Source organism: Sphaeramia orbicularis, chromosome 16 (genome assembly GCF_902148855.1).
Source record: "Sphaeramia orbicularis chromosome 16, fSphaOr1.1, whole genome shotgun sequence".
Lineage (NCBI taxonomy): Eukaryota > Metazoa > Chordata > Actinopteri > Kurtiformes > Apogonidae > Sphaeramia > Sphaeramia orbicularis.
Window position 1 is genome coordinate 36,857,782 of NC_043972.1, and position 27,512 is coordinate 36,885,293.

Consider the following 27,512-nt stretch of genomic DNA (forward strand, 5'->3'; position numbering starts at 1 on the left):
GGATTAGCTTGGCAATCCTTTGTGTCCTTGCCCTCTTCAAACCATACTGAAGTGTTAGACTGTGACAGAGACAGAATAGGATGGGCTGTCTCAGGGTCAAAGGTCACTTCTGTAATATCTGTGAAAACAAGACCATGTGTAAAATGAGTTTTAATACTGTTTTTTCTATCTATTGTGTCAGACAAAGTACATGTACATACTTGGATACAGGCAGCTTTTCATGTGTTTCCATACTCTGTACTGGAGGGGCCCCACAAAATGGCCAGAGCGCACCTCTGTGTTCACCTCTGCTGGGAGAATAAAACTGACCTGGGACCTGCTTAAAAACATGGGGAGAGAACCAAATATGAAAATACCTGACACACTTTTGTTATTATTATGAAAGAGGACTCATTTGCAAAAACTACAAAAATATCAAGCATGTGTAACATACACAGGATTAGTGTAAATGAGTTTGGGAGAAATTGGGAAAGAAAACAAGAAAACAGTTAGTTTTAGAAAAACACACTGAGAAAACCTGCCGTTTTATTAGCTCTTGAATTTCCTGTAATGGGAAAAATGAAAAAAATAGGTATCATTTATTCTCATTATTAAAAACATTTACAGCATTTTAAAATGAATAGAACCAGAAGGAGCTTTTATTTAATTCATTATTGACTTGGGTTGGTTTTGAGTTGGTATCAAATCAACCAGGCAAAAGAACTTAAACTGATAAGAACTGAAAGCTGTTATATCTCATCTCAGTTCAACATCATCTGGCAGCAACACAGCTTCTTCTCTGTAGGTGAGTGAGGGGAGTTTCCTCTCTTTTATCTGATCACTTAGTCTTTACCCTGCAACTCTCAAACAACTTATACTGATCACAAAGTGAAGGCTAATTGTTTGTTCCATGGTAACATCAGTGCGTAACAGCAGAGCTAGTTCTCCTCCATGATGGACTGAAAGCTGCTGTCCACAGTGTCTCTGCTTCTGAACCCCTTGGCCAGGCTGCCTTGCACTGTCCAGTCCTATTTGCTGACTAATGTGTTGACTGCATTTTGTCCTTTCACTTTTAAATGAGAAATTGATTTTGACTTGCAAAACCAGGCAAGTCAACTGTTTAGCCAATCAATGACTTCAATTGATCAAATAAGTGCCAATAAAGTGACCCAAAACAGTGCACTGCAGTTTGTAGCTTGCATCCCTTTGATGTAAACCTACACAGTCACACTGTTTGCCAGCAGCCCTAAAGTCCAAGCAACTTGTACACAGATATTTTGACAGGTCAGAGGCAAGGTAAGTTGTTTTGACCCAAGCTCAAATGGTTTCTTTCCCTGGATAATCACATGGATTGAAACTCTACTCTTGTGCCAGAAATTTCCAAAATATTTTATAGAGCAGATCCAAACTATTAATGACCTCCCATCTTACATTATTTCACCTTCGGTCCATATTCATATCACTTTACATCTCTTCATACTTAGTATATTTAAGGCTTTATAATTTTAGTCTCTAGTGGCACACTCCTATTTTATGTAATTGTTATTTTTTAATTTTTTATCATGATGACACTCAAAGTTTCCTCACTTTTAGCAGGTTAGGACTGTCCTCCTCCGTCAGTTTGCTGTTGAGCAAGGCAATTGATCTCTCTATGTCCCTCCCTTGCTCTGATATTTTCTTCTCTTGCTCCTTTAGCTGCTTCAGTTGCTTCTGTTTCTCCCTCCTCAGCCGTTCCACATCCTTCCACTCCTCCTCCTCCAGAAAACGATGAAGATTATGAAACTCAGATCTGATTTCTCTTTCCAGGTCATCAAATCTGCTCTGAAAAGAGTAGGGAGAGGTCATTCATTAAATTCATAATTAATGACACCAAAAAGATGTAAGGAATTTGGAAGTATTTGCGCTTTTTCTGGACTGACTTCTTACACATTTTATATAACTCTGTATGTACTATGGATTAAACTAATAAGTAAATGTGTTTTTTTTTCTAAAAAAAGACAAGGATTAATAATGCAGTAGTACCTCTACTTCCACCGACTCTATGAATGTCTCTCTCTCTGCTTCTCTGCACTCATCTAACTCGTGCTTGATTCTTTTAATAGCCTGGATAAGCTTTTCCTGCAAGACACACACACACACGCACACACACACACACACACACACACACACACACACAATGAGGACAAAAAATTGAAACAGAATACATGCTGAAAAGATGCTGTTACATTAGTTTAAAAAAGGAGAGAGGTGACAGTCATAAAACTTGAAGCTTACCTTTTGATCAGAGAGGAGGCTTTGATTACAGTTGATTGCAGTGTCTGTAGTGCAGTTGTGGTACATCTCAGTTTGTGCAAACATGACAACAGACAAAGCGTGAGGACTCCCGAGAAAGTGTAATAAAAGTGATGATGGCAAGTGAAAGAGGGAGGAGTAAAATGAAGGACATGAAAACACAACTCTGTGCAGGAGAGAGAGAAAGAGAGTCAGAGGTGGAGGGGAGAACACATGCCTTCATAACAAAAACAGCAGTCAGACTAATGAAGCGTCAAGGACATACATCCAGGCAGAAAATTAACGAGAGACAAAGTATTGACAAGCACAGATCAGTATCTACAGCATGACTTGAGAATATATGGATCCATTAAAGGAATGGGGGAAAAATGGAAAGAGGGCGGGAAGCAGATGATTGTAGCTGCCAAGAGGGCTTGGTGGCTGGCAGCATGCAGCGATTTATGGCAGCAGAGAGGAGTCTATTTATGTCTGCCAGTGTCTTTGGAAACAAAGAAGAAACTGACTGACTGGCTACTTCTTCACAGTCAGATCCAGATATTGTGTTTCATACTGGAAAATGTTTTTGCCTAGAGGGTAGACAGTGCAGGTTTATTTTTGCCACATGGCTTTATCTAACGTCTAGAGAGAGATACAGTGTAGCAACCATGAGCTATTACAGTCCTTGCTTTTGTAGTTGCATTAAAAGGTTGCTATTTAGCTTTCTGTAGCCTGCTGACTTTCACATGTCTGAGGGTTAGGCTCTTTCTGTAAACGTGTGCTCAGCAGTTCTGCTTTCCTTTCTCCCTGGAGTGCATATCTGCATTCCACTGTCGAGACACATGCATGCCCCCTCTCTCCTCTCTTTTCTTTTTCAAATCAGCCTGCCTCTTATTTCGTATCTGTCCATTTATCTGAACTTTTTATATCTCTGCCTCCCCACCACTCCCGCACAGAAGCACACAGGGGGGTCTGGCTTTGGGTAGGTGCACTGAAGCAGCATTACTCATCTCTGCAAAGGTCCCTCATCTATTATTCATTGTTCTGGGTCCTGGCAAGTGTCTGTGCTGAGCTAAGGATGAACACAAACTCACTGCACTATAGTATGCGGAAGGTGGAAGGGACACTGCTTTCCTTCCAGTATGAATGTACAAAAAAATATAAAAGTTGACTGCATTGAGTAAATCCTGACTGAGACTCAAAATTACTGTAAATCAGGCATATTTTATGTTTGTTCATATAGCTTGTGCATGTTTTTTTTTTTTAAGTCCAACTATCACACCTGTTATATTACAATATAGAGCAGACTTTAGGTATATAACATATGAAAACACATCAGTTTAACAGTTTAAAATAAATGCCTCACATTTTAAAATCAAATAAAATATTTGGACATTTATCTGTTCAAAATGAAGAGAATTACAGAAACAAAAGATGACAGAAGACTTAAGTAATATGCTTAAATCTAATTTAATCTAATTTAATTTATGTTATACCTCTATATTCAAAACCTGATTATACAAAACAAAATATACCTGCGCTTGTATGTGTGAAGAAATAAATGAATGAGTAGGTGCCCCGCCCACCCTGACGCATTTAAACAACGTCACAACAGTAAACAAGAACATGTCGCACAGACAGACTCAAGCGAGAGGTATCACTTGTTTTTAGCGGTTCTAAACATATTCTCGTCTTATTAGAAGGATATAACACACCTGAAAGCCATCTGCATGTACGCTTTCAACAGTTTCTAGGATCAGCAACAGCTCCATAGCTTTGTTGAGCTAGCTATGCTAGCTATGTTGTTTTAAAAAGCAACGTTAGCTTAGCTAGCTTAGCTTGCTTCATAGTTAGCTTATTTGATCACACACTGTACCAATGTATTATTGAATAATACCCCGTCCTCGTTGTGAAACTTAAAGACGTACAAGGTCACAGTTAATTTACAGTTGACTGACGGTTTCGTGGCTTGTTTGTTTTGCAGAAATGAACGGGCAAGCAGATGTCGAGGTTGATTACAAGCGGAAATACAAAAATCTCAAACGAAAATTAAAATTTCTTGTCTATGTGAGTAAACCCACACTTTTTGTTACACACGATCCTGCTGATATTTTTTGTTCTCTGAAGTAATTTGTGCCTCGATCCCTGTTTTCAGGAACAGGAGTGCTTTCAGGAGGAGCTGAGGAGAGCTCAGAGAAAACTGCTTAAAGTTTCTAGAGACAAAAGGTACACAACAGCCACCGTCAAATGTAAAGTTTTATTATATTAACAGTGATAAATAATACATCCAATTCTTCAATTGTTTGTTCTGTAGCTTTCTTTTAGACAGACTGCTACAGTATGAGAGGGTAGATGAAGACTCCTCAGGTAAACATTAAGTTAAGGTGACCTAATAAATAATGTTTCAGTTATTGTTGCTTGTATTTATGTTAATGAATATCCTGCACATTTGCATGATTTATTTTCTGCTTCAGATTCTGAGGCAACAGTTTCCTCAGAAAACAGTGAAGGAGAGGGACCCAGAGAGAGGGAAAGAGAACGAGATGGTGCAAAGAAGTGAGCTGAACATTTTGATGATTTAATGAAGAGATTATTCAGGAATGTGTTGCAATAAATTTAACTAATTAATAATATCATCAGTAGTTGTTATTTATCTTTCTTTAACACCGGATGTTAAAGATAAAATACCTTTAAGGTAAAAATAAGTTTTGGTCCTTGAAGGCATCTCTGCTGGATCTAAAAGCAAAGACACTTCAAGTAATTCTACCATCATTATATATTGAAAACTTTTTATGGCTCAGGTCTACAGAATTATTGCTATTTGAGTACATGTTCTGTAAATCTTTTTTCCCTAATCTATGAATTACAAGGTTCACATCATTGTTTAGAGGAAGTTCTGTTTGGAAAATATAAAGGAGGGAGATGTCCAAATGTACTTACTGTAGAAATTGTTTTCTAATGTTTAGATGAGTGTTCCTTGTGGACAGAAGAAAATTAACACTCAGATTCATATTTTTCAGACGAAGAAGCAGTCCTGGTGCGTGTCTCCCACCATCATCCTCTCCTCATCTGTCACTGTTGTCCCGTTCGGGTGTGAATCCTCTCCAGTCATCTGGATCTGGACCCTATCTGAACACTGTGAGTTCCAACTTCACCTCTATATTTTTACAGCCAGCAACAGTAACAATGCTGCCAGTTTCATCTCCTCATCAGCAAACATAATCCCTGTTTTGTTTTGGCATCATTTATATAATTTGATTGTCTTATTATTTTAATCATAAGTCTGTTTTATCTCTTCCTTTGTTTTTTGTTTGACGCTTATAATGGCTTCATTGTCTCTGCATTGTACATTCTTCTTGTGTATGTTTTTTGTGTTTTTTTTGTATATGTCTGTCTTGTAAATTTGCCTATGCTTGTGTGCATGTGTGTGTTTGTGTGTTCATTTGCAAATTGGGGTTGTGTGTTGGGCAGATGCCCTTCCCACCAGAGTATTTGGCTCCCCCAGCTGAACGAATGAAGAAAGAGAGAAAAACAAAGACGCCAAAAAACAAGAAAGAGACCACAGGGAAGGTGAGAGAGGAACAGGGTTGATAGTAGGTTATATTTTACAACACTACACTTTACATGCAGAAATCCTTGCAAATAATGTATTACTTTTTTTTTTACACCTTTAAACAATGAACAGGTTTTAAACCCTCTCTGATCAGTGTTTTCTCAACTTTACTCAGTGTGTCCTCATACTGCTGTTATCGGCTCAGCGATTTGTTTCATATCATACAGCTGTCATGGCATCTTTTAGTTTTTGTACACACAGCATGTTTTATCCTGATTTACATTTACACTTTTTAATGCAACACCCATCCATATCCCTCATTCCATTATATCTCTCTTTATTTTTGTTAACCTTTATGTTGTTGCTCTTAGGTTGTTACTCCAATGACAACCAATTACCCATCAGCCCCTGCAGCCCCTCCAACAGGCAGCGGCCCCTTCAGCTGGGTTCCTCGACAGATGCTCAGCGGAGATGCTGCAGAGGAGGAGGGGGAGAGTGATGGCGACAGTGACAGGGGAGATGAAGACAGAGGGGAGGGAGATGAGGCTGAACTGGTCATTGACATCCCTAATGAATGAGCCTGCCTCTGTCTTTAGATGTATTTATAAGTGGGGGATGGACAATGTACACGTGTTAGGGTGAAGCACATGACTCAAGGACTATTCCATTCTGTGGAGGAGAGACAGGCACCCCCTTGTGGACATTTACGAGACTGCAGAAACAGTGTCGAACAATCCCCAACAGAAATGTTTTCAAATATTATGTTAAGAATTTAATATTAGATTACATTAACTAGCTACTGTAAAAACAGACTGCCGCTGTAATAGTTGGTTCTTTGTTTCTGACAGAGTTTAAAACTGCCTCCTGATCATAATATGCACAAACTGTGTCTTCAACTAGTGTGTCCTTCATAAAAATGTTGTTTTTTAATGTTGAATTAGCACCTCATACTTGTTATACTTGTTAAAGTAGAAAAACTGCTAAATCAAAACTTTTTCATATGATTTAAATCTTTGGAAATTTCCTTAAAGTCCTATTTGGTTATTTGGGAGTTTTTACCCCTGCTATTTGTACTTGTGCTTTTTTTTTTTTTTTTTTTTTTACAGTACCAGATTGCTGTTATATCTGTTTAAAAAAGTGCCAGATTGAAAGAGTAAATAATGTCTGCATCAATGTAGTTGTGAATATGTCAAATTAAACTGAATCATTTTTAAGTAAATGGTTTGTCATTGATTTATAAACTTTGATTACAATAAAACAGTGAAAGTTTTAAATGCATCTGAGAATGTGACTGTATCGGGACTGTATGCATTTTTTTTTTTGCTCCACCCAAAACATCACACCCTAATTCAATCATTCCACAGCTACACTCAGTTGTTGTAGAGGTATGATATAGTCTGTGTGGAAAGTTACTGTATGTATGATATATCTATTGAAATGTTACACTGAAACCACAGTATAAACATAAAAAGCTCACGTCAACATAGATAATGTTCAGTATTTTCTTCTTTGCTTGCTTGACCTCTTTGGGGAGGAATCCTATCCCATGCTTGACACAAGCCCAGGGGTGCATTTGGCTCACGTTGGCCAAAACTCTTTAGCAATGAGAACGCAGACTGGCTGGATTCCACCTCCCTTCTACATATCAAAAAGAGGGCAAGATATTTTTCCATTCTCTCTCATGCAGTAATACGCCTTGGTATTACATGATAATTGATGTTTTTCCATAACTGTTTTCCCTAGAACACTCAAGTGCCAACAACATGTCTCAACAAGCATATTTCTAATATTTAAAAGGGCAAACTATGAAACATGGGTTTCATCTGGAGAGTTAGGCTTTAAGATCCACTGCACTCTGGTAGAGACAATGACCCATAACTGTGACACTGTCAGGATTAAGCTTTAATGAGGAATTCTTTTACGCTATTTTTATATTTAGAGTTCAAGTGCACACATTTATGGAAGTTTTTTTCAAGTGAGAGCTCCTGCATTTCATTGTAACTGTTAAGACAGAGTCAGCACTGTCACTAGAGAGTTTTACAAAAGAAATCTGGACTGGAGAGTGTCAATCAAGTGACTAATTCATACTAAGCAACCACTGTTTGGGAATGCAGACTTACAGGTAATTGGCAGCTTATGAAAGGTGTGGGTTTGGCTTGTGTACCTAACAGCAATAGGAGTTAAAGGTGTAACCATAGAGAGCAAGAGGGAGGGGTGAAGTGGCGTTACAGCCGGAGGGAGAGTCAAAGAGGGTGGAACTGACAGAGGGGGTGAGATTGTCAGGGAAAGGGAAATGAAGGAGTAAGCAAGATTGTGCCTGCAACACAGATTCACTCTCTCAGCTGACAGTAAAGGAAGACAGACATGGTGGGAGACAAAGTGGAGGAGAGAACAAGGAGCGGGTGAGGAAAAACAACAAGCCATCAGCAGAGCTTGCCAACCTTGGCCACCTTATCTTTCTGCATCTATATACAGAAACCAGTGGATAATTTATAAGCCTCTCCCTCTTCGCTCTGTGTGAGTGTGTGGGGGAGAGAGGGGGGATTTGCTGAGCTCACCACCACCATGCTGTGTCCTGCTGCTGTCAGTGCAGCTGCTGCGGCTCTCTGGCTGCTGGCAGTGCTGGGCCCAGGCCTGTGTCTTCCAGCTGAGGGCAACTCAGAGCTGGGCTTCAACCTCTGCAGCCACTGCTTCTACAGACAGACGCCTCCTCAGGGAGCCTCTGCAGGGCCGCTGCTGCGGCCCCTCTGCCACAGACGGCCTGGGGGACAGTCATTCGCCACTCTCTATAAGCCAACCTGTGACACAGCTGTCTACTCGGCCTTCCATCTCAGCCATGGACAGGCAGACAGAGGAGAAGAGGGGGAAGAGCTTGTGGTAAGGACACATCTATCATGTTACTTAGCATGAATAATGAGATTTGAAGCAGGAAGTGCAGGAATGACGTCACAAAATGGATGACCACTATGTAAACAGCGAACATTTGTCAGATATCTCAGCATGCAAGAAATAAACAAAGTGAACGAACATGTAATTTACTGCATTTCAATTTGTCAATATAAAAGATCACACAAATTAAATCAATTGCATGTGGTCTTCATATAAATGCTGAAGACAAACTTACTCATAACCTTACTGTGGAGTACAGTAGAATAAAATTAACTCTGTAATTTTTACATGCCCTGTGGATTGTCTTTTAATGCAAAGAACTTCTTTGGTATTGTGTTTATTTATGATACAAGACGCATGAACACAGTGGAATTATAAATAATAAATATTATTAATAGTTGATCTGTGCTAAGAAATTAATACAGACATATACAGGTGGCTGCCTCAGAAAACTGTTCTGTAATTTCCCTTAAAATACAAATAGATAGATAAATTTAAAAATATGGCGTTCACCATAAAATGTGGATACTAAAGTTGATAATCAGTCAATGATGGAGACTGTTTACTGTTTATGATAGTACAATGACTACTTTATACATATGTTCAGTTTTGTAACACTTGATTTTGATTATTTGTTTCTGCCAGACAGAGGAAGAGGAGAATGTTAAAGTAGTAGTCCCAGCTCTCCTCAGGGGAGGCGAGGATCCACCTCAGGTTGCCACAGACTCCCAACTTCAGCAATGGGACTCAACATTCACGACACTGGTCCAGTCAAGTGTCATTCCCCAGTGTAACACTTTAGGTGGTGATCTGTACATCTTGACCGGAGCAGGCCGACTAGGAGCTGCAGAGGATGGAAATGAAGAGTGCCAGGCAAAGTTGCTGTGGTCTGCAGTCTGTTGTGTCGTCCCAGAGGGGAAAGAAAGCTTTAGTGTGGGGTTAATCAGAGAGACAGATGGAGAGGAGAGGCAGGTAAGTGTGGAGGAGCTGGAAGAGATACTGGGAGTGATTGAGCTGTTCTCTGAAGGATGCAGAGGAGCTAATGGACAGGCTGTTGAAGTCGTAATAGGCCATCACAGTGAAGCAGAACCTAGAAATGTAGAGACATTGGAGTCAGATGCTGCTGGTATGGACACAAGGGCTAAAGAACTGGATTCAGGTAATACTGATCAAAATACTGACAGGGAAGTGGTGGGTGCAGATGCAACTGATCAAGACTCAACTGAGGACACTCAGAGCACAGAAGCACAGGTCCCAAAAGAAGAGGCAGCTGTTGATACTGAGGTCCAATCAGAAGCCTCAGGAGATGCAATGGCCTCAGTGAGCAGTGCTGAACTGCAGGAGGATGTGCCAGATTCAGATGATGTCAGATCAGACACCTACCAGTCTTCCTATGGCTCAGAGACTGTGGATGACCTGGAGAAAGACACTAATTCCAGCAGTATCTTGGTCTACATCCTGTCCACCACCGTGTCCATTTTGACAGCTCCACTAAGGCCTGTAATCTCCACAATCACAGAGTTACCTGGACAGGTGATGCAAAATTATTATTATTTTTTCCATTTAAACAATATTTAAGAATAAAAGGAATAAAAATTCAATTGGTACAAATAAAAAGCAATAGATCCTTCAAATAAGTAGTCTAATCTGAGAATATGGGATAATTACAATATTCAACTTTTTCTTGGATGTTCAAATCAAAAGTACAATAACTACAACAAAGATTTTCATAGTAATCAGTAGTAAAATATAATTTATTTTAAGTTGGAAATGACCTGTACCTGTACTTTATTTTAGCATTTCCATTCTGTGCAGCTTTATAGGTTTATTCCACTATATCTCAGAGGTAGTTATCGTACTTCTTACTCTGCTACATTTGTTTGACAGGTTTGGTTATTCTTCATAATTACATTTTTCTTCCCCCTTCTGTCCTGTTCCTGTGTAGATCTTAAATGCCTGTGATGAAGGACACAGTGTCACTTTATACAGTAGAATGATGAAATTTTCTTTCTTAAACTAAACTCGTTAAACAGCCTCTTGGATTTGCTAGAACATGCATTGTCACAAAACTGAATATCAGGTTCATGAAAAGTTAACTTTTTAGACAAAAAGGACAGTGATGCTACAAACAGATGAAATTACCAACAGTAAGTAAAGTTATTGAAATGGGTTCAGCTATAAACATCAACAACAGTAGCTGCGCATACATTACTGGGGCTGTAAGATGATTCCATTTACATCAAACATAATAGTAAAACACTGACAGGGGCTTTTTTACTGCACAGTAACTACTTTTATGCTCCATACTTTCAAGTTCATTCACATACTTAATAATATGTACAAACCTTTACATAAGCCAGATTCTAAATGCAGAACTTTCACTTGTAGTGCACTATTTTCTCAGTGGAGTACTAGTACTTTTACTTAGTTAAAGACCTGAATACCTCTTCCACCACTGCTCAAGGGACCCTTCATCTTTCACAACATAATGTAAATCATAGAAAGACTTAGGATACACTTTTTCAAATGTACATTAATGCATCATTTTTGGAGTCTGAATAATCCTTCTCACTTCTGCCTGCTCCTCCCAGCAGCTTACACAGGAATGAGGTGTGGTTAGTTTACTAGTTCACTGCATCGCCTCAGGTTGTACACTGTCATTTTGTGATATATTGTATATACTCATCATATTTTTTTTCTTGAACCAGGTGACATATGTTCTTCAGGAAGACCTAGGAGTTCTCTCAGCTTTGCCTGGAGACACTTTGTCCTTTTTCCACCTCTTGACCTCTGACCTCTTGTCCTGGATGGGCTCAGCTGTTGACATGGTGCTGAGTATGGGGGATACCTGTCTCTCCAACACCTACTACTGTACTTCCTCCATGCTCGGGGCCCTCCTGAACAGCTGCCATACTGGGGTCACAGGTGTGGGGACCCTGGCTGGTGACACAGTGGGTATATTTAGTGATGTGCTAGATAATACATGGTGGGTGACCAAGTTCTTTGGAAGACGGCTATGGGAGCAGAGTGAGGGCTATGTAGGGACAGTGATGACAGAGATGGGTGGTCAGGCGAAAGCAGTAGGAGGAGGTGTAGGTAAGCTGGTGTGGAGGAGTGGATGTGGGGTGGGTAATGTGTTTAGGATGACAGGAGGGGTAATAATGGGGGTGGTGGATGTGATCATTGGTGCGGTGCAAGACGGTTTTGGACAGGAATCAGAATAAATGAAGAGAAGTTTAGGCTCTGCATTATGGCCAACAGCAACAACCTGTGTGTTTCCCTTGAGTATTTTTGATTTGTAAGTTTCTTCAATGCGCGGGAGTTTGAAAAAGGGAAATATGATATGCCTTAGTTCTTATCGAAGGATTTGCTTATTTTAAACCTAGTGAGCTCAATATTTTGTATAGGTCTTACACTTCACTGTGGAAAGCTGGCTATCCAAAAAGCTGTACCTGCTGTATTTGATAGGGGATTTACTGTTAACTTAACTGTGATTTTGAAAAAAACACTGTGCACAAAGCTTTTGGATGTAATTTTCTTCTCTTGTATGATCATTGTTGTGATGAACATTTGTCTCTACATTTGCATAAAGACAATGCTGGCTTACCATTATTGTATGTGTTTTTCTTTGTAATTGTGCTTGATTTTTTTTTTTCCTCATCAAAATAGTACTATTTGTTACATATCATTAATTTCTAACAATGCTGGATTGACTGAACTGGTGGAACAGTGTATAAATAGTGTAATAAAATTAAAATCCTCATAAAAATTATGTGGAGAAACGGCAAGAAGAAAGAGACAAATGGCACAGATTGGGACAAGAGAAACTACTTCAGCAGGAAAAGAAACACCCTCCAGGTTGCTCGGGATGACAGGGGCCTAGCACATTGCATAAAAACATATCTCCAAGTATTTCAGATTAAACCCTTAGTAAATATGCAACTGAAACTACTCTGCAATATGAAAGTTGATCCATTACCAGTACTCAACTGAAATCCCACCACAGGCCCCAACTGACTGAATTGAAACTCCAGCAAGGCTAAAAGCACTTTGCATATAGTAACCCAATGGTTATCTGCTTGTCCATTGTACTTTTCTTATTTGTTTGGTGACATAGGAGGCTTTGTAAGTGTTGATTTTATATCTTAAGTTAAAAAAAGAAGAAGAAAACCACGTGTAAACAGATGTGAATGAAAAGGTTAGGTAAGAATAATAACTACAACTAATAATAAGTGGGAAATTGTTGACTTAATAAGGATAAAATTATACAGTTAAAAAGGCCATTTTACATGTTGTTAGCCTCAGTCTAGGCATCTAAAATTCCCTAAGTCATTTTTTGGCCAAGTTGTGATATCTGCATAAATTTACCCTCCTAACAATGCTGATTCAGATTTCATTTTTCATTTATTATTATTATTATTATTATTATTATTATTATTATTATTATTATTATCATTCATATTATTATTCATATTATTATTCTTACTTTTTTTCTTCTGTTTTTCGCTGACGTAGTTGTTTGAGTTACTTCCGCTCTGTACCGGAAGCGGCAACTCAAACCCGGAACACGTTGCTGGTTGTCGTTGCATCAGACGGCAGAGAGGTGGAGAGCATGTGTCGGTGCTGTGAATGCTAAGTTTAAGCTGACGTCTCTTTCTGTTTCATTCAAAGGTATGAATAGCTTCTTGCAAAAATGTAACTAAAAAGCCACATGCTAAGTTTATCAAGTTTAAAATAACATATCTGCGACGTACTGCACACTTTGTCTCGCAGTTTTAAAAACTTGACCTGCAGTTTGTTTAGCTAACGCTAAGTAGTCTGATTGGTTTGAGTGTTCATCAGCCTTGACAGGTGTGAGATCGGCTTTACAGAAAGTAAGCGACATAGCTAACATGCTAACAGAGCTATCGATGCACACTTAAAGCAAATGGTGTTGACCAGTTTTAAAGTTGTTGAAGCCCTTTAAAAAAAAAAAAAAAGCACAACCCTTGATAGCATTACGGTAAATGTCATCATACGTATTTTAACGAATTGAACCAGCTTTTAAGACATGCATTCATGTTTTGTCAGACCACATACAAAACACAGTGCTAAAGAGTATGGATTGAGTAGTATATTTTTTCAAAAGCCAGACGAAGACAATGAGGGTATAATTTCTCTTTCTTCTCTTAGGGATGGCCTCTCTCTATGTGTCTCCTCACCCTGATGACTTCAGAAGCCTATTTGCTCTGATAGCTGCGGAGTTTTGTCCGTCATCTCGCCCAAAGACCATCACAGAGGACCCTCCCACCTCCTTAAATGCCCGCACCAGACCGATCCTGGTTCTGGGCTCTGGCGAAGGTGAAACCGTCCTCAGTGGGGCCAGTGCTGTTGCCTGGTACCTGGCTTTTCAAGGGAAGAGGGCTGGTGTCGATACGAAGCAGCAGAGCCAGGTGTGGCAGTGGCTTAGCTTTGCAGACAATGAACTGACCCCTGTGTCCTGCGCTGTGGTCTTCCCACTGATGGGGATGACGGGGGTGGACAAGAAGGTAAGGGGGAAATACGGACATTATGGTTACATTTGTGTGATTTGTTCTTCTGTGGTTCCATACTCAAATTACTTTCTGTGCTCCTTTAGCTCCAGCAGAGTTCCCGTGCAGAGCTGATGCGTGTTTTAAAGGTTCTCAATCAGGCACTGGAACCCAGAACCTTCCTTGTAGGAGAAGGCATCACTCTGGCTGATATGGCTGTAGCGGCAGCTCTTCTTCTACCTTTTAAATATGTATGTTGGTTAATATACAGGTTTCTCCATTTATGAGTTTAACATCTGTGAGCCTGTCACTCGTGATTTCAAAATTAGAAATCAAATCTCACCAAGCTCAATCTTCAGACTGTTGCTCTTATTTTTATGTTTATTGTATATTGTATTTATTGTACATCATGTTTTTCTTTTTAGGTGTTAGAGCCACCAGACAGGCAGGACCTGACCAATGTCACCAGGTGGTTCTCAACCTGCATAAATCAGCCACAGTTTCTGAAGGTTCTGGGGAAGATAACTCTCTGTGAGAAGATGGTGCCGGTTACACCGAAGATAAATGCAGAAAATGTCAAAGCTGCTAGTGATACTGCTGGCAACAGCACCAATGGTGATTAAGCCTTGCGAAAATTACAAAACAAAATATTTTTTGTTAAGAGTCTGCTAATTATTTTTATGTTGTCTTCTTTAGGTCCACCAAAGACAGAAGCCCAGCTGAAGAAGGAGGCTAAAAAGAGAGAGAAGATGGAAAAGTTCCAACAGAAGAAAGAAATGGAGGCAAAGAAAAAGACGCAAGCACCATCAGAGGTAGGAAATATGTGTTATGATTTTTTTGCAAGTATTAAAAACTATAGACCAGTCACAGTGGCCATCAACAGCTTGAATAAAGTCCATGTATGCTCTTCCACTTTTATCTTTCAGAAAAAAGCAAAGCCCGAGAAAAAGGAGCTGGGAGTGATTACATACAACATCCCTACTCCTCAAGGAGAAAAAAAAGGTGATTAAAAAGAAATACCTGAAAAGCAGATTACAAAACACCATGTAATGAATGCCGTTATGGTTACTCAGTTCTGATACACAACAAAAACATTCAGCATCTACTGCATATGAATGAGAGAAGCATCAACTATGGAATGAGAATTTCAGTTTGTGTTGTTGGCTAGAAGACAAAGCATGTGACACATTAAAATACTGTAACTTAACCTAACCAAGTACAAGGTTAAACAAGGAAAAAGGGACTGTAAAAATAATTTGAGGAAAAAAAACATTGTCAGGAATTTGAATATACTTTCTTGATGTTGATCAGGCTAACAAATTTAGCCTCAGGCAGTGTTACGTTACATGGCTGTTTGTTCAAACATTTGTCAGAAAATGCCTTCCCAGGTTTTTTAGTGCAGCTCTTTTAACCTTTCCTTTGTTTCTTCACTGATATCAGATGTTATCAGTCCACTTCCTGACTCCTACAGTCCCCAGTATGTGGAGGCTGCTTGGTATCCATGGTGGGAGAAGCAGGGATTCTTCAAGCCTGAGTATGGGGTATGGATTTCCTTTAACTTGGGCTACATTAATTAAAGTCTTGAATTTTCTGTCTAGTGCAGTCTATAATAAGATTACATTGACAACTTTGATGCAACTCTATGCAGAGGAAGAGTCTCAGCGAACCCAACCCTCGTGGCATCTTCATGATGTGTATTCCTCCTCCTAATGTGACTGGATCTCTTCATCTTGGTCATGCTCTCACGAATGCTATTCAGGACTCTCTGACTAGATGGTAACTCCAATTCAGTAGCATCAGTTTTAATAAACATGAAGTCTACAGACTTTCACTGTTCAGAAGCTTTTAATAAATGAATGCATGCCTTGTAATTTTTAGAAGTTATGTTCTTGAATTGCTGTGCTTTTGTTTTTGTTCAGGCACAGGATGCAGGGTGAGACCACCCTGTGGAACCCGGGCTGTGACCATGCTGGCATCGCCACCCAGGTGGTGGTGGAAAAGAAGCTGATGAGAGAGAGGGGTATGAGCCGTCATGACCTGGGCAGGGAAAACTTCATCCAGGAAGTCTGGAAGTGGAAGAACGAGTAAGAGGAGGAAATTACTGAAAGCAACATATATAGAAGAATGCAGTTAAGGCTCAATCCTACTTAAGCTTTTTGGTCTTTTTAGGAAAGGAGACAGAATCTACCACCAACTGAAGAAGCTGGGCTCCTCATTAGACTGGGAAAGAGCCTGCTTCACTATGGACCCTGTGAGGATCTAAAATCTCTGAACTTTTGTTTCATTTACGTAAAATCTACTAAGCAATATCTGTTGTTCTAATGGCTCTGTTATTTTCTCTGTTCAGAAACTTTCCTATGCGGTTCAAGAGGCATTCATCCGTATGCATGAAGAAGGGGTGATCTACAGGAGCAAGAGGTTGGTCAACTGGTCCTGCACGCTGAACTCCGCCATCTCCGACATAGAGGCAAGTTTCTGAAGTTATTTAATGCAAGAGCAAAACTTTTTTTCCAGATTTAAAATCTAGTATAGTACGTATATTCTGTTTCACTGATGCATTCAAAATGGTTTATTTTATCATTTTAAAAATTAGACTTCAATGAAGGGAGCATATACTGTATTGTGTACTGTTTGTTTTGTGTTGAAGTTTGACACACATACAGAAACGTGGACAGTGCATTCAGTGTATCTTGTAGACTCTGAAATCACCATCATTTTATTTGGCAAAACAACATGAGTGTAGACAGATATAGTGTTAGGCCCAATCCCAATTCACCCCTTACCCCTACCCCTTGGCTCTTGCACTTGGCACTACCCCTTGAAACAGAGTTGCAAGGGGTAGGGGTTGAAACATTCCCTTACAAAATGGGACAACCCCTCAAGACCTGTTACGTCATCAGTAGTCATTGATGCCGCTATAAACAGATATGACAACTTTATTTCCAAAAGAATTCACCATGCCGTCAGCAGCTGTAACTGTCTCTGTTGAATGGGCTTTGGGCATCTTTTTGTGGCTATCAACCACAAACCACAGAAATGCGGTCTGTAATACAGTGAAACGGCAGTCGATCAAATGATTAAGTTGTTTATGAAGAAAATACATAAATTTGTGTGCTTCTTTCATCACAGTTCTGCACTTCTTTGCTGTGTTTACCTCCATCTTGCAGATGATTTGAACAGAATTATGGGAGATTTCTCATACTCCTTTGTTTGTAGTGTGGTTCTGAAAAATCTCGGTTTCAAGGGCCAAACAGCCCTCCCCCTTAGCCCTACCCCTCTGACTCATTGAGAATCAGGACAACACTACCCCTTCACGTGAACGCACAAAGTGGAGGGGTAGGGGTAAGGCCAAGGGGTGAATTGGGATTAGGCCTTAGTCTCAAATACTCCTCAGAAATCTGTACTTACATGACCACAAACCGTTTTGAAAGATCAAAATGTATTCTTTATTATTGTACTTATTTTCCTTTGCTGAAATATGTAGTCATTTCAGAGTATAAAAACCTGGACCTGAAGTAATTTTCCAAAGTTTAGCTAATGAACTCTTTCTTCAGATTTCATGATATTCTTCAAACTGGCAGCATCATCACATTATACAATGTGTTAAATATCAAAATTGTCCAGTATTGGGAGAAAAAAGTGATCCTTTTTTTTTGTGACTTGTACAGTTCTGGCCATCTTTTGATCTCTTGGTTTTAACTACTGGGTGTTTTGCAGGTGGATAAGAAGGAGCTCACCGGCAGAACTCTGCTGCCTGTACCTGGTTACAAGGAGAAGGTGGAGTTTGGAGTACTAGTGTCTTTCGCCTACCAGGTAGATGGATCAGGTATGGAAACACACACACCACAGAATGTTTGGAGCAAAGAGCTACGGTTCAACCTTTTGTAATACTTTTGTCAATATGTTTCTCTGTCACTCAGATGAGGAGGTGGTTGTAGCTACAACTCGTATCGAGACAATGCTGGGAGACACGGCTGTGGCCGTCCACCCCGATGACTCCAGATATCAGCATCTGAAGGGAAAGATGGTGTTGCATCCTTTCTGTGACCGCAAGATGCCGATTGTGTTCAATGACTTTGTGGACATGAGCTTTGGAACAGGTACACATTGTTAAAAGGGAAAAAAAGCAGTGTGTGGGTCCCAGGTGTGATGAGAATATATAATAATAGCTGCTCATTAAGCCACTTTTCCTTGTTATCACTTCTTTTTTTCCTCATCTCTTTCTTTCCTATCTCTCTGCACCATTTTCTGTTCAGGCGCTGTCAAAATCACCCCAGCTCATGACCATAATGACTACGAGGTTGGAGTGAGACACAATCTGGCCTTCATCAACATCCTGGATGAAAATGGCCTGCTCATTAACGTACCTCCTCCCTTCCTGGTACAGTGCCTCATTATCATTTGTCCCCCTGCAGTGTGTGCATTTCCCCCATGACACAAAAGTCAGGCATCTCCTCCATAGTTTGCATGGTGAAGCACTTTCATTCCCTCATGTTTCATTTTAACTATGTCTTCTATCCCGCAGGGCATGAAGCGTTTTGAGGCCAGGAAAGTAGTGCTTCAGGCTCTCAAGGACAGAGGGCAATTTAAAGAAATCAAAGACAACCCCATGGTTGTCCCAGTTTGCAGGTATTGTTATCGTGGCAAGTTATTTATGATGGCATACACTAAGGCTGCAGAATTTGATGGAAAATGCTTAATTGTGAACAATGTGCATTTTATAAAGACACAGACTTAAACTACTATGAAAAACTTCACATTTCCACACCACCCCAAGAAATATGACATCAACTTAAAGTAGAAACGTGAGTCCAAGACCTGGGAGGATGTTTTTAGGACTAAGAAATCATCTATGCATTTCTGTGACTGTGTTCACTACATAGTGGTCTCTGCTTAGCGTCAGGCTGCCGTTGTGATTGTAAATAAGATTTGATTAAATGTTCAGCTCCAGTACACACTTAACTACGGTGAATGTGATTTGTACGTTATGAGTCATCAGGCCCAGTTGGCATTACTCAGTGTTTGCAGCCAAATATAACAACGTAGTGTGTGGTCTATAGAGATTCTAGTTAAAGATCTAGTCGTACTCACAAAGCTGTTTTTAAATATGGTAGATACAGATATGTCTTCAGTCTTCAATCGATGAAATCATCACTACTCCAGAGATGGTAAACAAATGCAACGCTACAAAATATGTCAAAAGGCTCAACTGGACTGAACTGGTAGAAAACTGACTAAATTGTGGTCAGAGAAGGAGATCTTAGACACTGCATACACGTTACATTGAATCAAAGACATCGACATCGGGTTTCATTTCACCATAAAAACTTATAACTAATGTAGCAGTTGGATTTTATAGTAAAAATCATTCATTTTCCACTTCCCTTGAACCCTGAACACCTCGCTTTATCCAGGATCTCACACATACTCTGTGCTGTTCTGTCTTTTCTCTTTTGTTTTTATTGTAGTTTCAGCATAAATTGCACATAAACTACCAGCAGTCATCTATATCTGTTTTGATACAAGATTTCATGACATTAGATAGATGGATATCATGACATCTGGTCATCCATTGTTGTTACCAATCAGACATTAAATGTGTTCTGTACTGGATTGACTTGTTAGATTTGTGTTCCACTTGATGGAAATGGTCTTAAAGTTTCTTAAGGTATCTTTGAGCATTTTAGTGAGTCGTTAAATCTGTACCCAGTGTCAGTGAGTTAATGGAACAGGGGTTTTTATGTTGGACATCTTCTCATCCTGTTAAGAACCACTGTTTGACTTCATTTGTATATGTGTACTTTAAGTCGATCCAAAGACATTGTGGAGCCCTTGCTGAAGCCACAGTGGTATGTGAACTGCACCGACATGGGAAAGCAGGCCGCAGATGCAGTCAGAGAAGGACGCCTTAAAATTATCCCTGATCACCACCTTAAGACCTGGTTCAACTGGATGGACAACATCAGGTAATTGGTTCTTCTTTGCAAATAAGTTCTGTTTTGTCTTCTATTATCAAATGTTATCAAATGGTACAGACTCAGTAATGTTGATGTTATTTCTTGTAAGTGATGTGCCCTTGGTACATGTTGGTTTACTATAATCAATTTAGGATTTTAATGTCAATGTTTAAACCACAGAAAATTAATCTATAATAAGCTTTGATGTTATTGGTTCTATTTTTATGTACAGGAGAAATTAAGAAAACAGATTTTCCATTTATGAAATATTATCTTGCAAATTAAATGATTCACTGTTTTAAGAGTAACTGTGAGCTAGATGATTTAATCTGAGAAGGTCAGAGCATCATCTGAACTATTATTCACACATTCAGTTTCAAACCGGGGCAGATTAATTAATTTGGGGACTGCAGACAAACTACTGCACACACAGATTTACTTAACATCTGTTTAAGGTAGAACTTTTAATCACTAAATAATTCTAATTTAATGAATAATAATATACTGTATTTCATCATACTGAATACAGTCTGTGTTCTGTGCTGTATTCACTGATCTGAGATCCACAGTACATATTGAATTTAGTAATGCATCCACTTACTGATTTAACAACCTTTTTGCTAAATGTGGCAGCTATGATGAACAAACCCACTCGATCTCCTACATCTGCTGGGCCAAGCCAAAAATGTAGAGTCACTGAGTCCTGTTTATGATTTATCTGTCTGTCTTCATCTCAGGGACTGGTGCATCTCTCGGCAGCTGTGGTGGGGTCACCGCATTCCTGCTTACTTCATCACTGTCAATGATCCCTCTGTGAAACCAGGAGAGGTACGATGATGCCCCTCACTGTTGTCAAGGTCCAGAGACCCAAAAGCTGTGCATTACACATTTAATTTTCTATTTAGATTATTTATATCCTCCTCCTTCTAGGACATGGACGGTCATTATTGGGTCAGTGGGAGATCAGAGGAGGAGGCCAGAGAGAAAGCAGCTAAACGCTTCAACGTATCCACTGACAAAATTACCCTCAGACAGGGTAAGATTCAACAGTTTTTCATCGAAGTCTCATAGATACAGAGGCTGGAAAGGTTATCTAATCAGATGGTGTTAGGCCACTGCACAGATTAATCTAATTTAATTAACTCCGCTCTATATTCATGGACGTTAGATAACTTCATGTTCCTGTGTTTCAGATGAGGATGTCCTAGACACTTGGTTCTCGTCTGGTATTTTTCCTTTCTCCATCTTTGGCTGGCCGAATGAGGTAAAAAGACCAAGCAACCAGCTTTCCTACTAACATAAGTGGTACCCTCCTGGAGTAGTTGTTTTGGACATACTGTTGTTAAGTTGTTTTCCTGCTGGTGTCAATATGATGTCCACTTTTTTCAAAACACCACACACATATTGGTTTAGTATGTGAGCTAAACTATATATTCTAACACTCAGTCAGCACTTTTCAAATTCAGTAATATCTCTGTCAGTGTTCAGCACAAACAACATTCTGAGCAACTACGACAACATTTTACAGTTTACCATACAGTTCAAACCCTGACAAAATAAACCATAGATAGAAATATACTGTGTTTTGACAAATGAAACTGTCCACTGGAAATATGATAGAATGTTGCGATAATTATACAACATTTATTCAGTTTTATGTTTGCGGCACTTTTACCACATAATACAGGTTACATGCATTGAATTGTGCCTGAATATCGGCAAAATATAGTTGAAGTTGTGGATATTTTTTCCACTCTTGCTGTTGTATATGTAAGTAATGAGCTATTAAGTGAAAGTTATTGTAATTGTCTTAATTTGGTAGTGTAATTTATCACATTCAATATACAGTATTCAAAAGATTTTTTTTTTAATTCTCAGTTCCCTAGATAAAGAGGACATGCAGAAAATTGAGATACTGTTTCTCCCTCACTTTGCTATTAAATGCCATGCAGTTAAAAAAAAGATGTAAAAATTGAATAAGAGTAAATAAATAGTATAAAAGATAAACTATAATAGAATAAAGAAGAGTATTGTTGTAGGCAAAAAGATTTTGTGTTGGTGTCATATGTCAAAAACTGGTCAATGGGGATTGTAGGAGTAGATTGTAGGAGTAGAAGTGCCTTTAAAAATTTGCTAAAAAGCAGAGGTGAATATGACTTTAAATATGAAATGGATAACGCATGAATGGATGGTTGTTGCACACTTTTTGCCAGAGTATAGCATACCACATAGCACACATGAAGTGGATAGCAGAATTCCAGATGTCCTGTATTTGTTTAGCTTTATAATATGTAGCCTCCTGTAAGGGGTGCTTTTTTTCTTCAGTTTTTCTAATAGGCTGTACAAATGTTGACAGTAACGCATAAAATATACATTTTGCAATGTTCCCAGTTATTTGTATTTGGTTCAAGGTAAACTTACTTGAAAGCATATGCTAAAGTCAAGGCAGCATGAGTCATTAATGAGTAAAATACACCCACAGTGTACTGTACAAGTACATGTTTGTCAGACACATTTTGTGAAGAGTTTTAGTTCTGCCTTTAATTGTACTTGTAGTTTCCTCACTGTGTTCATGTATTTTTATCATCTTGTCATACCAGACAGAGGACCTCAATGTGTTCTACCCTGGCACTCTGCTGGAGACGGGCCATGACATCTTGTTCTTCTGGGTTGCTCGGATGGTGATGATGGGCCTCAAACTGACCGGCAAGCTGCCATTCAAAGAGGTGAGAGCAGGCACACCTGCCAAGACATACCTCAACATTATAGTGTTAGCAGGACATGACTAATACTGTTTTGTTTGTGCAGGTTTATCTGCATGCGGTTGTGAGGGACGCCCACGGAAGGAAGATGAGCAAGTCACTTGGCAACGTCATTGACCCCCTGGATGTCATTACAGGGATCTCCCTAGAGGTGAAGCCTAATCATGCTTTGATGCATGTTCAAAGGCTTGCACACGCGTAGTCTTTCCTCTCTCTCATTTGGCTTGTCTTTTTTGTGGTCACCATAAGCTCATTGCTCCCCCGAGGCCCATATTCTTATGTAAGCTTGATTAAGCACCTTTTTTTTGCTTTCAACAAGCTTTTATTGAGGCCATCAATCTCCCTCTCTCTCCCCCACTCTGTTCTGTCAGATGAAGCAGCCTTGCCCTCTAGAGGGCACTGAAGGACTTAAAGTAAACTGCACTCTAGCCTTCATGTAATTTGAAAAATCATTGCCAACTTGTCAAATTAAGTCATCACAAAGCAGCTGATAGCAGTTTCTCATTTTCAGGGTGAGCACATTAAAAATAGTAGCAGACACTGTCCAATTTATTGCCGATCATTGTGTTCTCCACAGGGTCTTCATGCCCAGTTGTCAGACAGTAACTTGGATCCAGTGGAGGTGGAGAAGGCAAAGCAGGGCCAGAAGTCAGACTACCCAAATGGCATCCCAGAGTGTGGAACAGACGCTCTCCGCTTTGCCCTGTGTGCTTACACTAGCCAAGGTGAATGATCTGTTGTTGTTTTATTTTCTGTTGTTGCCGCTCAAGAAAAAAAAAGCCGATGCAAAGTCGGTTGTCTCAAAACAGAAAAACAACTTGTTAAACATTTGAAAACAAACTCACAAATGATCTCCCGTGTGTGGCTCCCAGGCAGGGATATCAACCTGGATGTCAACCGCATCCTTGGTTACCGACACTTCTGCAACAAACTGTGGAACGCTGTGAAGTTTGCCATGAAGACGCTGGGAGACAACTTCGTACCATCAGAGAAAGCCCAGGTGAGAGCAGGGTAGAACATGAAAGAGCAGAGAAAAGTGCATATACAGACGTTTTCATATCCAACATTCCTGTCAAACTATGACCGAGGAAAGGCTCGCCTCTTCTGTGCTTCGGGATTTACTTTGCCCCCACCGTGTCTTTCAAAATAAGCCTACATTGTTTTTACAGACTAGAGCACAAGTGCAGAGGAGTCCAGAATGCGAACATTTCCTTAATGTGTTCCTAATTGGTTTGTTGTTTCAGTTGTGTGGAGAGGAGAGTGTGTCCGACAGATGGATTCTGTCCAGGCTGAGTGCCGCTGTCGGCCTCTGTGACGCTGGCTTTAAGGCATACGACTTCCCAGCCATCACAACCGCCATCTACAACTTCTGGCTTTACGAGCTCTGTGATGTTTACCTGGTAAGACAATCTGCTGAATATTCCTATCATACAGTCATTCCATGCCAGTCATGAGTCTCACACATCCCGAAACTTCTAATACACATTGTGGATTTACTGGGGGGGGACTTCATAGAAATCTTAAAGCCCTTCTCCAAATACTTTGTAGTTTGACCCTCAGATCTAAACTTCCGCAGTCTCTTATTTTTTTGCTGGATTGGTTTGAAATGAGTTCTGAACTTCTAAGGATAATTTCCAACATGTAAGTAGTTTTTGCTGAGACCAAATTAATAATAATAAGGATAAATAATTTGTTACCAGAACAAAGAATGTTTCACTTTCAAAAATTTATATCTCCACTAGCTCTCACTTTCTTGCAATCATTTTTTGATTCTGTGTGATATTGATATAGTTTTTTGGTTTTGGCCTTGATTTAAAATGCTGCAGCTCTTGATAAATGTAGCTTAAACCCAACTGTTTTTTTTTACCCCCTTGAGGATTGTATTTTATTAAAACTTTTTTGTGTAGAAAAATGTTAATATTTATTGAAAATGTATCAAAGAATTTAAAGGCATAATGATCATTTAATAATGATGATTCTAGTGTTTTGTTTTTCCATTAGACTGTGTTTTTTCTCATCTTCCCATCTGATTCCACTGCTCTTTGACACCTTTTTGATTTGACTCCGTAGGAAAGCGTGAAACCAGTGTTCAGTAAAGCAGAAGATGACGCCTCAAGCCAAAAACAAGCGATGGTGTGCAGACAAACCCTTTACACCTGTCTTCAGGTCGGCCTGCGCCTTCTGTCTCCTTTAATGCCATTCGTCACAGAGGAACTCTACCAGAGGTTACCAAGGCGACGACCCCAGCATGATCCCCCCAGCATCTGTGTCACATCCTACCCTGACACTCAAGAGGTGAGATGAGAAAGAGGAACTGAATCTATTGGAAATCCTGACGAAGGTACAAATCAGAGTGGGTTGTTGTTTGTTTTTTTTTAATAAACGGGCACAATTTTACACGTAAGGGGACAAACAACACTTCAAATATTGTTCATTTTTTTATTGTGTCTCCTCTTCCTGTCAGTAATATGTTCTGTGATTTGTCGTAGTTCTGCTGGCACAGTGAGGAAGTGGACCGGGACATGGACTTTATAATGACTGTGGTCAAGACAATCCGGTCACTGAGAGCTGACTACAACCTGACCAAGACCAGGGCGGACTGTAAGAAGACACACATTAAACCACGCACATTATCCCAACAATAAGTAGATATAAGGCCAGTAACATCCCCCTTCAATGGGACTATCTGTGAACTACAGTTCCTCCCATACAGGTGTACATGAGCGTCATAATTGGTAAATTTATACTGATTCCCAGCATCTGTAAAAATTTGGATGGCTTTGTCCTGATGAATATAACAAATACAAGTGGATTTACATGTGGAGCTGAAGAAATCATAGTCTTTATTCTTATTTTTACATATATATGGTATCTATATGTGGTAGGGGTAGATAAAAAGTTTTTGGACCCATGCATTTGTGATTTACTATATTAAGAATCACTCTGTAGTCGTTGAACTGTCAGTATTTTGCCATTCTTGAAATCCACAAGCTTGCTTCTACTTATGCACTGTTTCATCAAAGTGAATGTTTCAATAAGATAAAGCCCCTTGAAACATCCAGGGCACGATGTTGAAACTCTCAAGAATTTAGTCATATTTTTTTCTTCTTAACAATAAACAAAAAATATAATTTTCATATGTCTTTGTCTGTCTGGTGCAGCCACACCTTTTGAAACACTACAATTTTCAGCAAATATTACACAGTATTTGACATGGTGCAAAATTTTAAGGGTTTCAGAAAACTTTATTCCACCACTGAATGTCAAATGTTTCCAACAATGCACAAATTGAGAGAAATTCATTTTATTCAGTGTAACATCATCTGACTTTGACTGTCATGTCAAATAGAAATAAGCAGTAGTGAAAACAGCGACTCCTGTGATCTGACATCTTCTGCTTTGTGTTTTATTAGTGTTTTGATTGATAGACCCAGAGGTGTTTAAGTTGTACTTGAAGGACTAATACTTCTTCTGTATATTTATTGAAGTAAAACTTGAATGCATCTGTTACTTCAGAGGTCTCTTCTCCTGTTCTGAGTAAACCCCAGATGCACCATTATCTTCCTCTTGTGTTGTTCCCAGTTGTGCTGAATCCTGAATGCACGTTGTCAATGAGGTAGATTTATGATGGCTAATATTGTATTCTCCATCTGTCCCCCAGGCTACCTCCAGTGCATAGACTCAACCACTGTGTCGCTGGTTCATAAGTACAGTCTGCAGATTCAGACCTTATCTTACTCTCAGGCCGTCATTCCTCTGACAGCCAACCAGCCCGTCCCAGAAGGCTGTGCCGTGGCTATCGCGTCTGACAGATGTACCGTCAACCTTATGCTCAAGGTGAGTGACGCTTTCAGCTCTATTGTATTTGGTTCTATCTGTCTGATTTCATTATGCTTAAGGACTTTACAATAAAAAACTACTCGTTACAACTAAGTAGTCAGTTGAGGTGGTTAAAGCTACATGAATGCTTTTCTAATGCACATAAAACTCTGCTTCAACTAAATTCAGTTTTACTCGACTTACTTTCCCATGTTTCTCCTTTACTGACCTGAAATGACAAAGCTGCTCATTTTTTAAGTCATCCTTCTCTGCCTGTATTTTTTTTTAACTTCACCTTTATTTCCCCTCCAGGGTCTCATTGATGTTGAGAAAGAAGTGGCTAAGCTGATGACAAAGAAAGGTGACTTGGAGAAACAGATGGAGAAACTGAAAGAGAAAATAGCAAAGACCGACTACAAGGAGAAGGTGCCAGTGAAGGTGCAGGAGCAGGATGCTGAGAAGGTGAGAAAAAGAAATTGGCTTACAGAACTTTTTTTTTTTTTATGTGTGAAGTGTGACAATTCCCAGTAAATAATTGCTTCCTTTTCTCTACAGCTACGACAGAGCCAGATTGAACTGGAGAAAGTAAAAGAAGCCATCGACAACTTCAGGAAGATGATGTAACTGTCCCTTAGCATTATGTAAATCAGGATTTATTCCCATTTTTCATGTCAGTGTGCTAATTTCATATTCATTTTCCAAGTGATTGTAGTATCGAAGGAACTGAATAAAGCTCTTATGACAGACAATTGTGTTCTGCTGTGTATTGTTCTCA

The 27,512-nt window shown here is 39.5% G+C and overlaps 4 protein-coding genes across 7 annotated transcripts; 3 read left to right on the forward strand and 1 right to left on the reverse strand.

Moving 5' to 3' along the window:
- Nucleotides 1-209: 209 nt before the first annotated feature.
- LOC115435080 (E3 ubiquitin-protein ligase TRIM38) lies at nt 210-2,595 on the reverse strand. Its single transcript, XM_030157269.1, has 4 exons — nt 2,254-2,595; nt 2,002-2,097; nt 1,567-1,800; nt 210-544 (listed from the first exon to the last, which is right to left on the reverse strand). Exons 1-4 carry the CDS (start codon nt 2,335-2,337, stop codon nt 440-442), a joined length of 519 nt encoding a protein of 172 aa, XP_030013129.1. The 5' UTR covers nt 2,338-2,595; the 3' UTR covers nt 210-439.
- A 1,257-nt stretch (nt 2,596-3,852) lies between these two features.
- ino80e (INO80 complex subunit E) lies at nt 3,853-7,012 on the forward strand. Of its 4 annotated transcripts, none has more exons than XM_030159225.1 (8): nt 3,853-3,901; nt 4,232-4,314; nt 4,403-4,473; nt 4,562-4,614; nt 4,722-4,803; nt 5,268-5,385; nt 5,719-5,817; nt 6,172-7,012. In XM_030159225.1, exons 1-8 carry the CDS (start codon nt 3,874-3,876, stop codon nt 6,376-6,378), a joined length of 741 nt encoding a protein of 246 aa, XP_030015085.1. In that variant the 5' UTR covers nt 3,853-3,873; the 3' UTR covers nt 6,379-7,012. The 4 variants fall into 4 exon arrangements, with proteins under 4 accessions (XP_030015085.1, XP_030015084.1, XP_030015081.1 ...); XM_030159221.1 differs by lacking the exon at nt 3,853-3,901 and adding an exon at nt 3,953-4,026; XM_030159222.1 differs by lacking the exon at nt 3,853-3,901 and adding an exon at nt 3,960-3,979.
- A 1,034-nt stretch (nt 7,013-8,046) lies between these two features.
- Nucleotides 8,047-12,301, forward strand: LOC115436392 (uncharacterized). Its single transcript, XM_030159251.1, has 3 exons — nt 8,047-8,677; nt 9,335-10,222; nt 11,398-12,301. Exons 1-3 carry the CDS (start codon nt 8,366-8,368, stop codon nt 11,911-11,913), a joined length of 1,716 nt encoding a protein of 571 aa, XP_030015111.1. The 5' UTR covers nt 8,047-8,365; the 3' UTR covers nt 11,914-12,301.
- A 954-nt stretch (nt 12,302-13,255) lies between these two features.
- vars1 (valyl-tRNA synthetase 1) lies at nt 13,256-27,486 on the forward strand. The gene is made up of 29 exons (XM_030157139.1): nt 13,256-13,360; nt 13,862-14,217; nt 14,307-14,450; nt 14,625-14,814; nt 14,896-15,011; nt 15,126-15,201; nt 15,640-15,740; nt 15,848-15,975; nt 16,119-16,283; nt 16,369-16,450; nt 16,547-16,666; nt 17,917-18,025; nt 18,120-18,299; nt 18,456-18,580; nt 18,725-18,828; nt 20,007-20,165; nt 20,894-20,984; nt 21,087-21,192; nt 21,350-21,420; nt 22,757-22,882; nt 22,965-23,069; nt 23,496-23,643; nt 23,791-23,918; nt 24,163-24,318; nt 24,989-25,213; nt 25,408-25,519; nt 26,580-26,755; nt 27,050-27,199; nt 27,293-27,486. Exons 2-29 carry the CDS (start codon nt 13,864-13,866, stop codon nt 27,359-27,361), a joined length of 3,816 nt encoding a protein of 1,271 aa, XP_030012999.1. The 5' UTR covers nt 13,256-13,360; nt 13,862-13,863; the 3' UTR covers nt 27,362-27,486.
- Nucleotides 27,487-27,512: the final 26 nt, after the last annotated feature.

What these genes read in the sequence shown, in the direction of transcription:
- LOC115435080 (XM_030157269.1), bottom strand. Translation starts at nt 2,337, where the DNA reads ATGTTTGCACAAACTGAGATGTACCACAACTGCACTACAGACACTGCA. An exon ending in TAGAGTCGGTGGAAGTAGAG is followed by an intron (nt 1,801 to 2,001) that starts GTACTACTGCAT and finishes TACTCTTTTCAG; the next exon opens with AGCAGATTTGATGACCTGGA. An exon ending in ACAGTCCTAACCTGCTAAAA is followed by an intron (nt 545 to 1,566) that starts GTGAGGAAACTT and finishes TTCCCATTACAG; the next exon opens with GAAATTCAAGAGCTAATAAA.
- ino80e (XM_030159225.1), top strand. Translation starts at nt 3,874, where the DNA reads ATGTCGCACAGACAGACTCAAGCGAGAG. An exon ending in CAGACAGACTCAAGCGAGAG is followed by an intron (nt 3,902 to 4,231) that starts GTATCACTTGTT and finishes TTTGTTTTGCAG; the next exon opens with AAATGAACGGGCAAGCAGAT. An exon ending in AATTAAAATTTCTTGTCTAT is followed by an intron (nt 4,315 to 4,402) that starts GTGAGTAAACCC and finishes CCCTGTTTTCAG; the next exon opens with GAACAGGAGTGCTTTCAGGA.
- LOC115436392 (XM_030159251.1), top strand. Translation starts at nt 8,366, where the DNA reads ATGCTGTGTCCTGCTGCTGTCAGTGCAGCTGCTGCGGCTCTCTGGCTG. An exon ending in AAGAGGGGGAAGAGCTTGTG is followed by an intron (nt 8,678 to 9,334) that starts GTAAGGACACAT and finishes TGTTTCTGCCAG; the next exon opens with ACAGAGGAAGAGGAGAATGT. An exon ending in TCACAGAGTTACCTGGACAG is followed by an intron (nt 10,223 to 11,397) that starts GTGATGCAAAAT and finishes TTCTTGAACCAG; the next exon opens with GTGACATATGTTCTTCAGGA.
- vars1 (XM_030157139.1), top strand. Translation starts at nt 13,864, where the DNA reads ATGGCCTCTCTCTATGTGTCTCCTCACCCTGATGACTTCAGAAGCCTA. An exon ending in GACCAAGACCAGGGCGGACT is followed by an intron (nt 25,520 to 26,579) that starts GTAAGAAGACAC and finishes TCTGTCCCCCAG; the next exon opens with GCTACCTCCAGTGCATAGAC. An exon ending in AGGAGCAGGATGCTGAGAAG is followed by an intron (nt 27,200 to 27,292) that starts GTGAGAAAAAGA and finishes TTTTCTCTACAG; the next exon opens with CTACGACAGAGCCAGATTGA.